The sequence below is a fragment of the Octopus sinensis genome, linkage group LG1 (assembly GCF_006345805.1).
Source record: "Octopus sinensis linkage group LG1, ASM634580v1, whole genome shotgun sequence".
NCBI lineage: Eukaryota > Metazoa > Mollusca > Cephalopoda > Octopoda > Octopodidae > Octopus > Octopus sinensis.
The window spans coordinates 169,320,151-169,335,940 of NC_042997.1; the positions used below are offsets into that span (position 1 = coordinate 169,320,151).

General features: G+C 34.8%; 1 protein-coding gene across 1 annotated transcript in view; it reads right to left on the reverse strand.

Moving 5' to 3' along the window:
- Positions 1 to 15,790, reverse strand: part of LOC115213621 (putative sodium-coupled neutral amino acid transporter 11) — a 118,694-nt gene that overhangs the window by 34,176 nt on the left and 68,728 nt on the right. The window contains exons 3-5 of the mRNA XM_029782587.2: positions 4,469 to 4,543; positions 2,272 to 2,330; positions 163 to 238 (exon numbers count right to left, since the gene is read on the reverse strand). Of these exons, the coding sequence (XP_029638447.1) occupies positions 163 to 238; positions 2,272 to 2,330; positions 4,469 to 4,543 (210 nt within the window). The remainder of the gene's footprint in view (positions 1 to 162; positions 239 to 2,271; positions 2,331 to 4,468; positions 4,544 to 15,790) is intronic.

Here is a 15,790-nt window from a genome sequence, read left to right on the forward strand (position 1 = left end):
AATGTCAAGGCTACCAATGACTAAATCTTTAAAAGAAACTAATTTGTAAAATTTACTGTTTCTGCCAGCTGAACGCTTTCATACTCAAATAATAATTTTATTCTCAAGTGCTTACAAGCTTCTAACCATACTTCTTCCCCAATACAAAAAAGTGTTACTCACAAATAAATGGAAAAAGAAACTGCAGCAATGTTAGAATGTAGAATCCAGGACGTCCAAAGGAAGCTTGCACAACATCCTTCAAGACAGATGAAATAAATAAATAAATAATTAATAAATAAATAAGAAAGGGAATATGTCAATCAAAATACTGTATAATTATATTAACACAAAATGAGTAATTAAATCTAATTACTTCTGAACTTTTGCATATTAAGATCATTGTTTACTGCTTTAATATCAAAATATGCAGATTAATTCTGTTAATGAGATCATGACATTTCCAAATTCAGTAAGGGAACTCAATCAATTAGTTGGCATAGTTACCAATTTTCTTTTTAATTATATAACATTGCTATTATGTTAAACTGTCATATGTTCAAATTTGGCCAAATGCAGTTTTTTTCAATATTTATTTTTGCTTGCAATAGCCGAATCTTTTGGTCAGACTATTTTGTCTCCAGCTACTTCAGATGCCAAGATACCAAAAATGGTTTTGCTATGGAATGATGAAACTATTTTTTCATTTTCTGAAAAAGCAACGTTTTGGACTTAGGACACTTTTGCATAATAGCAACGATATTTAGTTTTTGGTAATCTACTTTGAAATCCTGTGCAGTCATTGAGCTTTTCATGTTTGAAGGACATGGGTAAATTTAATTTTGTTTGGGAAACAGGTAAGAGTTAGTAACAAGAAGAGCTTCCAGTAATAGAAAATTTGCCTCAATGAATTTCATCTGACCCGTGCAAGCATGGAAAGCAGTTAATAAAATGAGTCCCCTGAGCAACCTTCAATATTTTCTATCCAAAAGGGATTTTTACCCAATATTTACATGCTGTTATTTATAGCTTTATGTTTTGAGATCTACTGTTTCAAAAAGGAATTATTTCACTTTCTCTTGAAAGTCTATAGATTCTTATGATATCAACAGCAAACAATTCTAACTGGTAAAAATAAAGTTTCTAAAATGGATTGAATTTGAAGGATTGCTCCAAGGGTTGAACGTCAGTCAAGCTTACAGATGTTGGTTTAAATCCCATGGGTAGCCTTCAACTTTTTCTATACAAAAAATGTTTTTTTTCAATCCAATATTTAAAATATTTTGTAAAAAGACTCCAATATTTTGGAGTCTTTTTGATCACACATCTATTGGCTCAGTGATTAGGGCATGAAGCTCACAATCATGAGGTAGTGAGTTAACTTTTCAGACTGGGTTGTATGTTATGTTCTTGAGCAAGACACTTTATTTCACATTGCTCCAGTTTACTCATCTGTAGAAATGAGTTGTGACATCACTGGTGCTAAGCTGTATCAGCCTTTGCATTTTCCTTGGATAACATTGGTGGTGTGGAGAGGGAGGCTGCTATGCATGAGCGACTGCTGGTCTTTCATAAACAACCTTGCCCAGACTTGTGCCTCAGAGGGTAACTTTCTAGGTGTAATCCCATGATCAATCACGACTGAAGGGGGTCTTTACTCTATCTATCTTTCTTTTTCTTTCTCTCCCTCTCTCCCCCCTCTCTCTCTATGTAGACACACACACACACACACATATATATAAATTCAGTGTTATAGGGGCAATGTGTCTGTGTGATTAACTTTGCTTTGCAACTACATGGCTTCAGATTTGATCCTACAGTAGAGTACCCTATACAAGGAACTTCTGTCATTGCCTGAAATCACCCAAAGAACTTAGTAGACTTAAACGATGTAGTAGTTCACTAGAGGGACCGTTACTGCTCTTCAGGAGTAAACTTAATCAGTTACCAAGTTCAATGCCACTACCAGGCTCTTGGAGGCCTTCAGTGGAGCCTACTACTGTTAAACTGCTGCAAGAATTCTGGTTGTCTACCTCTGACTGAGGATGAATTACTCCCTTCTTCTTATCAGTCTTGAAGGCCCTGAAAGATGTGATGGGCACTGCCCTTTCACATCTGACAAAGTCATGTAATAATTAAATTAATAAATATAAAATTCTAGTTTCTATTTAATAAATAACTGAGTTTTGTAAGTATAAAGCTTTGAATACTCAGTACTAATTATGAGAAATATTGTTGCATTATAATTAGAACTATTTTAATGTATAAAATTAATTATATGAAAAAGCATACTTGATATGTGGAACCTCCAGACAGTTTTCCACCATCAATTAAAAGCAAAATGGCGTAATCTGAAAGAGAAAACAATATATAGTTACATATAGATATATATCTATATAGATGGATGGAGAGGGAGCTACATATATATACATACATACATGCATGCATGCATACATACATACATACATACATACTTCTGCACATGCATGTGCACACACACAACTCAACCCATACAAACACTTATAATTATCATTCATAAATATATACACATATATATGTATATGTATAGATATATGTGTGTATATATATATACATATGTATATATATATATATATATATATATATATATATATATATATATATATATATATATATATATATATATATATATATATAAAGAATAAAATGTTTCGAGTGGTACAACAATGCACTATAATACAAACAATGGGCTATATAACTGTTGTAATTTAACCATCCATAGCCTGATAATATTTCAGAATAAAATTCCTTCCACAGATATCCCTAGGAATTGACAGAGTACTTGCTATAATCGCTGCTATACACTCTCATGTATATATATATATATATAGATGAGAAAGTTGGTTTGTGAAAGCACGTGGTTGAATATATAGAAAATAGTAAAAAGTGAAAAAACTACAGAAGGCTATGTCATTGTAAGAAAAAAAATTTAATTTCTTCTAAACTATGTCATTGTAAGAAAAAAATTTAATTTCTTCTAAACTATGTCATTGTAAGAAAAAAATTTATAATATTCTTCAGACATATTGACTCAAATATATATTCTTTAACCTTTTAAAACAAGCCTTCTGTAGTTTTTTCACTTTTTACTATTTTCTATATATATATATATATATATGTATGTATGTATGTATGTATGTATGTATATATATATATATATATATATATATATATATATATATATATATATGCATATACGGGCGTGTGTATCAAAATGTATTATATATATGTATGTATATTTGAATATGTAAGTATGGTCAAGACAGGTGAAATAGTACTTAATATTAAAGGAAAAGTCTTATGTATGATTGTAAAAGCTAACATTTCACATCAGGTTATTCAAGTTTCATGTTAGCAAACCTCAGACTAAATCTAAAGTGCAGTATAAGTGATCTGTTATGCAGAATATACAGGGAAGTGTTGCAGAGAAAATATTTTAAGAGAAGCAGAAAAAACAGGTGAAAAGTAAAATAAAAAATAAAAATGTTAATAAAAAAAAAAAAAATCATGTATTTTTGTAACGAGTGAAGTGTGTGCTAAGAGGAGGAAAATCTTCTGTATGTTTATGGGCTGGTTGACCTTTAAAACTAAAACTGAAACTGAGTGATAAATGGTAAATTTTTTAATATATATATATATACATACATACACATATGTGTGCATATATATGTATGTATAATTAACAAAATAAATATATATATACATCATCATCATCATCACCATTTAGCGTCCGCTTTCCATGCTAGCATGGGTTGGATGGTTCAACTGGGGTCTGTGAAGCCAGAAGGCTGCATCAGGCCCAGTCTGATCTGGCAGTGTTTCTACGGCTGGATGCCCTTCCTAACGCCAACCACTCCGTGAGTGTAGTGGGTGCTTTTTACGTGCCACCCGCACAGGTGCCAGACGGAGCTGGCAAACGGCCACGAAAGGATGGTGCTTTTAAGGAACAACCGGCACGGGGGCCAGGCGAGGCTGGCAACGGACACGAACGGATACATATATATAAAATAATGTAAATAATATATATATATATATATATGCATTTATGCATAAATATATATACATACTTATATATGTATATACATATGCATATATAGGTACAGGACGTCATAAAACATAACTACTTCGAGAATGTAGTGGGTGCTTTTATGTGCCATCGGCATGGGGGCCAGTCAGGCGGTACTGGCAACGACCTCGTTCGAATCTTTTTACACATGCCACCGCCATGCTCGAATGGTGCCTTTTACATGCCACCGGCACGGAAGCCAGTTAGCCGCTCTGGCATAAATATATATATATATATATATATATATATATATATATATATATATCTGTGTGTGTGTGTATTTATGCATGTATGAGTACATGTGTTTGATCTATGTTTGAGCTCTATGTTATGGTGTGATTTGATCAATGTTATTTATACTTCATACACATTATTCCAACTTACCTGATGCAAGTGCAGCTACTAAGATTATTATTATTCCTAATCCAATTCCAGCTCGTTTCAGTGCATAAGGTACTCCTGAAAATAAAATTCATTAAAATATATTACAATAATCTTAATTTATAAACATGGAAGTCATCATCATTATCATCATCATCATTTAAAGTTTGCTTTCCATACTGGCAAAGGCTGGCTGTCAGGGACCTGTCCAGATTCCAACTGTCTGTTGTGGCATGGTTTCTCCAGCTGGATGCCCCTTTTTAATGCCAACCATTTAACAGAGTTTGCTGGGTGCTTTTTTAAAAATTTGTTTATTCTTTTATTGGTTTCAGTCATTGAAATGCAGCCATGCTGGAATGGTTTATAATCATTTATTCTAACCCTGATTCTTTAACTGGTATGTATTTCAACATACTTGTTAGATATAAAGTTTAATGTTGTCATTCTCAGAAGGCAAGATAACTCAACTGCAAGATTTCATCTCAAATGTAACATCTTTCATTGCTTGCTGAAACAAACACACACATAGATACATGGCATACAATTTCCCCTCTATTAAATTTCATTTGCAGTGTCATTTAATCAGAATATATAGCAATGGACACTTTCCCAATATGCTGCACAGTTGGATTGAACCCAGGACCACAATGTTGCAAAGCAAACTTCTTAATCCTACAGCCATGACTATATACTGGAAAATGCTATAATCATGTAGTAAATCTTCTTCTTCTTCTTCTTCTTCTTCTTCTTCTTCTTCTTCTTCTTCTTCTTCTTCTTCTCCTTCTCCTTCTTCTTCTTCTTCTTCTTAGCTCTGTGGCACATTGAGCAGTCAGTAATCACCAATTCCTCTGGCCAGCCAGTATACTTCTTCCCAGGTGATGTTCAGTGTTCAGTCTGTGTAGGTCTTCTTTGAAGGGACTACTCTGTGTCTTCCTTGGCCAGTCTCTTTTACTCTTATCTTCCAGTGGCATCCAGCCCATGGCCTGTTTTGGCAAGCCTTTCCTCTGGCAGTCTTAGTATGAGTCCAGTATGTATCCATTCTCATTCATTGTTTGATTATAATTACATGCAAGGGCCTTACTCTTGCTGCTTGGAAATCTGGAAGATGACAGCAAAAATTGCATGCCAACTTGATGCATTTCATCAGCAGTACCTCAGAACAATGTAGAAAATTGAGCATATAAAAAAATGTTTGGAAAAATCTAAATTTATGAAAAAAGTGTTAAAAAGAATTTAAATCCACAAATTGAGTTTGCCTTCTAATGAATACATTTGAACTGTTATATATAATTTTTATTTGTTTTGATGATGGTGATTTCATTTCTTTTGTTCTTTTATTAATTTACTAATATTAGGTATTGGACAACAACTATGCTTGGATATCACCTTCAAATGTTAGTTGATCATATCAACCTCAGTACATTGGTTGGTACTTATTTTATCAACCTCGAAAACTGTATAGGCAAAGGGAACTGGATGAACTCAGAATTTAAAGGTACATAATCAAATACCTCAAAATATTTTGCTCACTGCTTCTGACAATCCATAAAGTTTTATGAAAATATTTTGAACTAATTTCTCTTTGGCTCTCTCTACTATTTCCATATCATTGGTTTATGACCCCTGGAGTTGTTTCTTGACATTAGTGGGGTTAACAACATCTTGCACTACTTGAGTAACTAGGCAAGGAACTAGCATAGTACCTAGATATCCAGACACTTTCCAAATCTCAGTAACCACTTTTTATGATTTACAACTTTTTTCTGCATGTTCTTAATTTCCAAACTAGCCATATTTAAACTAACCTCTTATTGATTCTTCTTGGAAACATTTCTGCTATCCCACCCATTTTCCCATTCATTAACCTCTTTTCATGCATTTTTTTTATCCTTATCAATGAAAACAACTGTTCCTCTGATGTTTCAGACATCTTGATTCTATGATGATATTTTGATTCATACTAATCCACTGCCTTAAAAACTGGAATAATTTAAATTTCTCATATTCGTGGCTTAGAACCTCTTACATTCATTTTCTGGTTAAATAAACCTGACGTTTTGATACAACCAAACTTCTTCAAATCACACTTTGCTAACCACTTATTTCCATTTTCTCCATGTATGTTGCATAGTTATTCCATCATCATGTCATGATCCAGTGAGAAAGACGTACTAGAAATAGCAGGCAAATTTCCTTCAGATCACACTACACAGTCTTGAAAAGAGAGAACTCATTTCACAATGTAGTTTCAGATAATTTATATCTGAATAAACAATGGAATGATCACAGTTGGAATGCATTCGATCATATGTTTATTCTATGTCGAACATAGTTGAACATAGTCTAAACACCAAGAATCAGCATGTCATCTCCCACTACATCAGCTGCTACCTGGTTGGAATCCTGCCCCCATCTGTCAAATTGGTCAGTAGTGGTTTGCAGCAAGTTATCTCTTAGGCAAACAGCTATTTTCTCCTTAGCTATATAGGTGTCAACTTAGTGCTAAGTGGAAGTCTTTCAATTTCTACATCTTCCTTCTGAGTATTACATTAGTAGAACCAGTAGAGCATTGTCCAAAATACCATGTGATATTTATATACATTTCTTTATGTTCTGAGTTCAAATCAAACTTGGGTTATGTTTGCATTTCCTCCTTCCAAGGTTAATTAAATAAATACCAGACAAAGTACTGGGCTCATATAATTGACTAAGTTCTTCCAGTCAGTGTCCAGAATGGATGAAATCTAAAAAAGTAACCTGCTCCCCTGTGTGACCACAGTAAAAAGTAACATGGTACCATCACCAGTGCTTTTTACATGGCACCTTAGTTTTAAGCTATCAGTTCTGTTATGAGGGCAAGTCTTCTTGAGTACAACAATGTGCCACATATACATTTGTACAGATTTAGACTTATGCACCTATGCAATTGAGTATACAAACAAAAACAAAGATGATTTCACCTCTGTTTTCATAGACAGCATATGTGAATTATAGTTTACTGAAAGCTTGCTTTTGAGACATATGGCTGGAAATATTTGGTGGCTTCTAGTTTGTGGCTTCTCACTTTTGAAGTCCATTCTTAATCAATCAGGCTATCTGTAGAGCATAGATAAAATAAGTTTCAAAGAGCTATATCTATAATTGAAGCCAAATTTACAAACAAAATTTGTTAGAAAAAGACAACTACATTTTTTTTCTTAAAAATATCATTATGTTTACATTAGCAAATGTAACATCTGTTGTGTTCGAGTAAATAATTTTTATCATATAAAACTGGAATATTATAACAGAAAATATATAACTGAAATATCAGCTTCAAATTTTGGCACAAGGCCATCAGTTTCAGAATGGAGCTAAGTCAATTACATTGATCCTATTTTTTCTCCTCTCACAAAATCGAAGTTCCACAGTTATTCAATATCCTTCTAGACAGGACTCAACATAAAATGGGCATAAATATATTTAAGAAACATCTGAAAAATCTACAATATGAGATCCTTAATTAACCTACATCATGTCAAAAAAATAAATGAGGGCAACAGTATAAAAATCTTTCATTTGCCGAAAATCAAACTATAGAAAGAGGGATGTAAAAGCAGTAGTAGCAGTAATAATGGTACTCCAGTATGACCGTAGCCCATGGGTTGAAACAAGGGAAAAGAATAAAAACAAATGAGAAATTAGAAGTGAATCATGTCCGGCAACTCAAAAAAAAAAAAGGAAAAACGAAGGAAAAAAGTGGTTCTGGCTTCCCTGTACATAAGAAAACGATGGAGTGGTCAAGGTTGGAATGCTTTTGATCATATGTCTGCTCATTCAGGGAAGCCCAGGGACTAAACAATAACAACAGCATTTTAGGATGATACCAAGGTCTTAACAATTGACAGATTTCTGCATTCACCTTCAACAAATGGAACAAGCTTTCAGAAGCTAATATACTTACAAAAGCTCAGAACATAAATGCATATAACATAACTCTATATAATAATAGCCAATATAAATGTTGGCTGGTTGGTTTGGTTGGTCAGTTGGTCGGATGACTGATCGATCTCTCCATTGTATAGAGAGAGGGAGAGATAGAGTGAATAAGAGAGAGAAACAGAGTCAGTTAACATAACAAGTGCAGGGAGAGTGTACATACTAGGCTTAGTGGCAGACAATGAGTAAAAATGTGCTAAACACAGTCAGAAAGAATCCTAGAGCTAAAGGAGAAGAAGGATGATGATGATGATGATGATGATGACAACAATAACGATGACAACAGCAACAATGATGAAATGACAGAGTAGTTGGCTGCAGCTGACAAAGGCTCTGCAATAATTAATATTTATTGTTATGACTATTTTCTTTTGATGCTTTTCAAGTAAGTTGTTCATTAGTAAAGGTTTTTTTTCCATTAAGCAGAAAGGTATTCACTACTTTAATGCATTTATAAAACACACACACACACACACACACACACATAGTCCTTTGTTTTATTTGATAAAAATGACATTTACAAGATGATTGGTTTATTCTATAAATGACTGATAAGTATAGAGCAAACTCAAAAAGTAAATGAAGTCAATTAAAATGGTAGCCAAATCAAAATCATAACAAATTTGTGAAAGACATGTGAATAATACCTTGCTTTAAATAGGTTTGAGGTCATACTGATGCAAGCTTTTGTATTGTTATTTGTAGTAACCTGACATTAATATACAATCCTTTGATGTATTTGGAATCTAAAGGGTATTAGTTTTGTTTATTGGTTTAGATAAATTAAACATACAGCTGAAAAGCTTCAATAGCTCAAAATATCCAGCCAAATTGTAATTTCTGTATTGAACAATGAATATAACTAATTTACTAAATGACATGCATGTTCATAATAGATTTCTTTTTCACAACTTAATTCTATTTTTTGACTGTGGAAGGAGCACATATTGAGAAAGGAGCACATATTGTAAGACTGGTTTAAGGCATGGGGCAGGATGACACCAGTTGTATGTTATTTAGTATGAATGCACACAATAGTTGTAACTAACACTTCCACAACAAACAAAAATAAGTGAAATACCAATTAACAAATGAGAAATGGAAATACTTCATCAGAATTAATAGAATTATTATGACTGACAATTTCAACACGGGTACACAAGCAATGAATATTAATCCAAACGCACAACCAGACAATGATACTAGAGCATATGGTATGATCCAACCAGATACAGAAAAACATCTGGTTTTGAATTACCATCAGAGTAAGCCATGCTGAAGGTCAATACTATTGATTGTTTTTCTGAAATAGAAAAGACTTTCACACAAATTAGACAGAAATATTAAGGAATGACTGTAACAACAATGATAATTCCCTCATAATTACTGGTAGTGCTTGCAACAACACCAGTTTCAGTCCTAAATCTTCTTGCTATCAATGCCAATAATGGTATTGATACTGCTACTGCAGCCCCTATGACAACTCCTACTGCAGCCCCTCTGACAAACCATATAATATGAAATGCACATATTCCATCAAACTACCCTTTAATAAAAGAATCTGCATACTATGATATGCAGATGAAGAAACAAGCAAAATTTACACTGACTAAAAAGAAAATTAAATAACTTCTAATGCAATTCAAGATGATAATAATAATAATAATAATAATAATAATAATAATAATAATAATAATTAATGAATATCACAAATCAACCACCTAACTATGCATCCGCGAAAATCTCAACGATCCTATGTGTGTGATTAGAAAACGGCAACAGTCCCACAAAAAGCCTTCTTGGCAAGAGCGTCTGCAACAACAAATTAAAGATTTAGATGACATTGAATATTTGAAAACCTTAAGGCTCACAAGACTACCAAACCTACAAAAACCCAAAAATTACTGAAAAAATACAATATGAAAACTATACTTGATATTGATGCCACCATAGAAACCATCAAACAAAAGGTATCTGCCAAAGCTACCCGCATAGCGAGGTATGAAAAGCGTGTTAGATTTTTCAAGGACAACAACATGTTCAAAAATAACACCAAGAATTTTTACAGGAAGATAGGAAAAACAGCGTTTACTGCAGGGTCTGTACCATCAAAAGAAGAAGTGCAGAGATTTTGGAATAAAATCTGGGCAGAAGAAAAAACACACAACGAAAAGGCCCCCTGAATTGACAGAATATCTACAGAACTGGACCCCTTAGAAGAGCAAAAGTGGGAGGGTGTCAAGGTAGAAGATATAAGATCTGCTCTCAGGAGGTCAAGCAAATGGAAGTCTCCAGGAAAGGATAAAATTCCTAACTTCTGGCTGAATGCCTTCCCAGAGAGCCATGAACTGCTAACAGAACTGTACAATGATGTTCTGCAACACCCTAGTAGGATGCCTCCTTGGCTAGTTAATGGGTTAACATTCCTGCTTCCAAAAAATGAAGAAACAAATGAACCAAAAAACTATAGACCCATAACCTGCTTAACAACTATGTACAAAACTCTAACATCTGTCCTGACGGAATATACCTATAGTTTTTTAACAGACAGCAGCATATTCCCTAATGAACAGAAAGGATGTAAACGTGGATCCTACGGCTGTAAAGACCAACTACTCATCAATAAGATGATCTTAGAAGATTGTCACAAACGACACAAAAACTTATCAATAGCCTGGATAGACTATAAAAAGGCTTTTGATAGCCTACCACATAGCTGGATTAGGAAATGCCTTGAAATGTATAAGATAGCACCAACTCTGCGAAACTTTTTGACTGTAAGTATGAGATCATGGAGAACCACACTAACTCTGAACAGTGACAGTGAATCCCTAAATGCTGGTGATGTAAAAATTTCGTGTGGCATTTTCCAGGGTGACTCACTGTCACCACTCCTCTTTTGTTTATCCTTAATACCTCTCTCAAAGCTGCTCAATGACGCGCAGTACGGGTATAAAATGTTTGATAAAAATATAAATCATCTCGTTTACATGGATGATTTAAAGCTTTTTGCAAAAAATGATCAACAACTCAAGGGCTTACTAGCGATAGTCAAACAATTCAGTGACGACATCAGAATGCAATTCGGCCTCGATAAATGTGCAAAGGCTACCTTTATCAAAGGAAAAATGACAGAAACATCTAACGTTAACCTTGACCAACAGAATGTCATAAAAGAACTAGACCCAGCGGAGAGCTACAAGTACCTAGGGGTAATTGAAGGGAACGGAATAAGGCATTCAGAGATGAAGGAAAGGATCAGGAGAGAATGCTATCGAAGAGTGAGAGCAATACTCAAGACAGAGCTGAATGCAAGAAACAGGATCGAAGCAATCAATGCATTAGCTATACCAGTCGTGACTTACAGTTTCAATATTGTTAACTGGTCAATTACTGAAATATGTCAGCTCGACAGAAAAATAAGGAAACTGTTGACAATGCATAGAATGCACCACCCTAAGGCAGATACAGAACGACTCTATCTGCCAAGAAAAGAGGGAGGCCGTGGTCTTTTGCAACTGGCAATAACAATGAAGATTGCTACAATTGGCCTAGACACCTACTTGAAAAACTCTGAGGACTGGATGTTAAAACTTGTCTCAAAACATGAAAACAAGAAAGCATCATACTCAGTCACAAAACAGGCAAAGGAATATCTAAGTGAATTCCGAATACAACCAATTTCGGAATTAGAGATAGACATACAAGAAAACCCGTGCCAAAACTGCGGCCTTAGATATTCTGAATAATAAATGGCAAGAAAAACCTCTCTACGGCAAATACCCAAAGAGAGCGAATAATGCAGATATCGACAAAGCCCTGACCCATCAATGGCTAATGGCCTCTGGCTTAAAATCTGAAACAGAGGGGTTTATCATAGCAGCTCAAGATCAATGCCTACCAACAAGAAACTACCAGGCCAACATATTAAAGATCAGAAGCAGTCCAACGTGTCGTGTATGCAAGCAACAAAATGAAACCATTGACGATGTGGTCTCCAAGTGCAGTCTTCTAGCGCCTACAGAGTATCTCAACAGGCACGATAGAGCTGCACAATATATTCACTGGGTAATCTGTAAAAACCTGGATTTGCCCCATGAAAAAAACTGGTGGGAACACAAACCACCCCCAGTGCTTGAAAATGACCACATCTCACTCCTCTGGAACTTCACCATTCAAACTGACAGGAAGATAGATGCAAATAGGCCAGACATCATATTGAAAGACTTCAAACAAAGAACATGCCTCCTCATTGATATGACTGTCCCAATCGATATAAACATATCTGTCAGGACCTACCAAAAACTGAGCAAATATAAAGATCTTGAAATAGAAATCAGCAAAATGTGGAAGCTGAAGACTAAAACAATACCTGTTGTCATAGGTGCCCTGGGAATGATAGCAAAAGGGGCTGATAGCTACCTAACTCAGATACCAGGAAACCCAAAAATGGCAGAAGTTCAAAAGATAGTGCTCATGGGAACTGCTCATATCCTACGCAAAATACTCTCTATGTAACCTCAAGGTTTAAAACAACCATAATTTTCGGTTTTAAAAAAAAAAATTAAAAAAAAAAAAAACTTTTTTTTTTTTTTTTTTTAGACATTCATTAGTACAACATCCCCACCCCCCAAATATATGGCACACTAGGCATAACAACAACATGAACTTCCAACCCTGTTGTCTCTTGAGGTCTCTGGGTGAGACTTGGAGCCAACTTGTACAAATATAAAGCAAAAGTCAAACATAGAATAATAATAATAATAATAATAATAATAATAATAATAATAATAATAATAATAATAATAATAATAATAATAATAATAATAACAACAAGCAGAAGGAGTGCAAGTGTAAAGGCAGAGATACCAAGGATCAACTTCTAATAGACAAAACTGTACTTAGAATCTGCTAGAAGAAGAAAACTAACTTAGCTGTGTCAGGGATTGATTGTCGTAAGGCATATGATATGATCTCACATTCTTGGGTTATGGAATGTATGAACCTATTTGGTATTGCATCAAATGTTGAGAGATTGCTTGGAAAAAGTATAGCAAAGTGGAAGACAGAACTGACAGCATATGGAAGAAGTTTAGGGAGAATAGAAATCAGGAGTGGCATCTTCCAAGGGGACTGCCTGTCCCCACTGATTTTTGTACTGTACATGATACCACTAACACTGATTCCGAGGAAAGCAAAGGCTGGGTATTCAAGAGCTGCCAACAAAAAAATCAACCACTTGTTAATCATGGATGACCTCAAACTTTATGGTAAAGATGAATCCCAATTCAGTTTCCTCGTTAATACAGTGTATACTTTCAGTGCTGATATCAGAATGGAGTTCGGACTGAAAAAGTGTGGTGTATTAGTCTTGAAGAGATGCAAAATTAAATGTATGGACAGGCTAGCGATACTGTTGGGGAGGTTATGAAGCAAATAAAAGAGACGGGCTATAGGTACTTGGGTATATTGGAAATGGATAAATTGATGGGGAAAGAAATAACAGAAAAATTCAAGGTGGAGTACTTGCGCAGACTAAGACTGATCCTTAAGTCAAAATTGAATGGACTGAATAAGATTGAAGCTATCAACACTTGGGCAATTTCACTCCGTGGATATGGAGCAGGGGTAATCGCATAGACAGTAGACGAACTAAAAAGCTAAGACAGAAAGACAAGAAAGTTGCTGGCTAGATATGGGATACTCCACCTGATAAGTGACACAAACAGACTATATGTACTAAGAAAAAGATGGGGAAGAGGAGTGATTGGATGTAAACACAACATTAGAGCAGAAGAAAACAACACAGCATGATGTGGAAAAAATTCCACAGGGTATCGTGAAAGGCCTGGTTGGAGGCCCAATATTCTGAGTTCTTTTACAGGGCTTAGAAAAACTGAAGGACCACTGAAGTAAGTGTGTAAATCTGAGAGGGGAATATGTTGAATAAGATCATAATTAACTGATTCTCATATATTTTCTTTAATCCAAAGCCAGGAACTTTTCAGTACCCCCTTGTAGTGCTGGCAACATGAAAAAAGTACTCAGTTCATACCATAAAATAGTTGGCATTAGGGATGGCATCCAACTGTAGTAACCATACCAAAGCTGGCATTTGAGTTTGACACAATCCTGCAGTTTGCCAGATCCTGCCAAAATGTTCAATCCATACCAACATAGAAAATAGATGTTAAACGATGATGATGATGATATATGGCCTTAAGAAAGATCAAAAACCTGTCTTTGTACTCATTGCTGTACCACCAACCAGACCAGTTTACAAAACAAATAGCTCCAGCAACTAAAGACTGTCATATTTCACACACCCACTAACAGAAATGTCTATGGAGGTTTGCAACTGCAAAGAATGCTTTCTCAGTAGAATCAATGACTATAACCACTTCTGTCTTTCCAGATTGCATAAAATGTAATATCCCTATATCTACTAATCAATATTGATTTTGCTGAAGGGAAGTGTGTGGAGATGATTTGTAAGAGTGATGCAATGTTTCGCAATGCTGATATCCAATGAGCTGGAATATCCCATAAAACTCATATGCAATAATGAATACTTAAACAAATATGATCTAAAAAAGTTTTGTACCACCAGATGAGAACAAAGACCCTCTCCCATCGTTACCCTATCTGTAAAAAATATTCCCATTGAGCACTGGAACAAACTAACCAAACTCTAAGGAAGCACAACTAAACAAGCATAATGGTACATACTGTTGGTGCCAGTATAAAATCAATGCTAAAGGGGTACATATTTGAATTTAATAATAAACTATATAGCCAAGTGAAGGATGTAGCCATTTCATAGATTGGAAAGATAAATAAGCCAGATAATACCAAATGAAGAGACCCATACCTGTGGTAATGTTTTCACAATGTATTAATATAAACACTGTGAGTGAAACAACTGCAGAAGATGATACTCAGCAAAGGGGAAAATGTAATATAAAAAACATTTAACACATAACTAACTCCAACCACTGCATAACTAACTCCAACCACCACAGCATTGATGTGACTGTTAAATACCTGTCCAAGTACCACAACAAAAGTCTAATTGCTCTAGATTCTGAACTCATCATCTTCATTATCATGGGCAGTTTGACAGATCCAATGGGCTCAATGTTTGCCTTATACTCCACTGTCCATTTTGGCATGGTTTCTATGGCATGTACTAGGTGCTTTTTTTCACACCACCAGCACTAGAGAGGTCACCATGCACTAGCCCTGAGAAAAGCAGCTATATGCTAAGAGATGAAGAGTTAAAACATGAGAGAAGTATCCAGAGCAGAACAGGTTTCTAGCTGTAGAGAGGCTACATGGTTATTCACA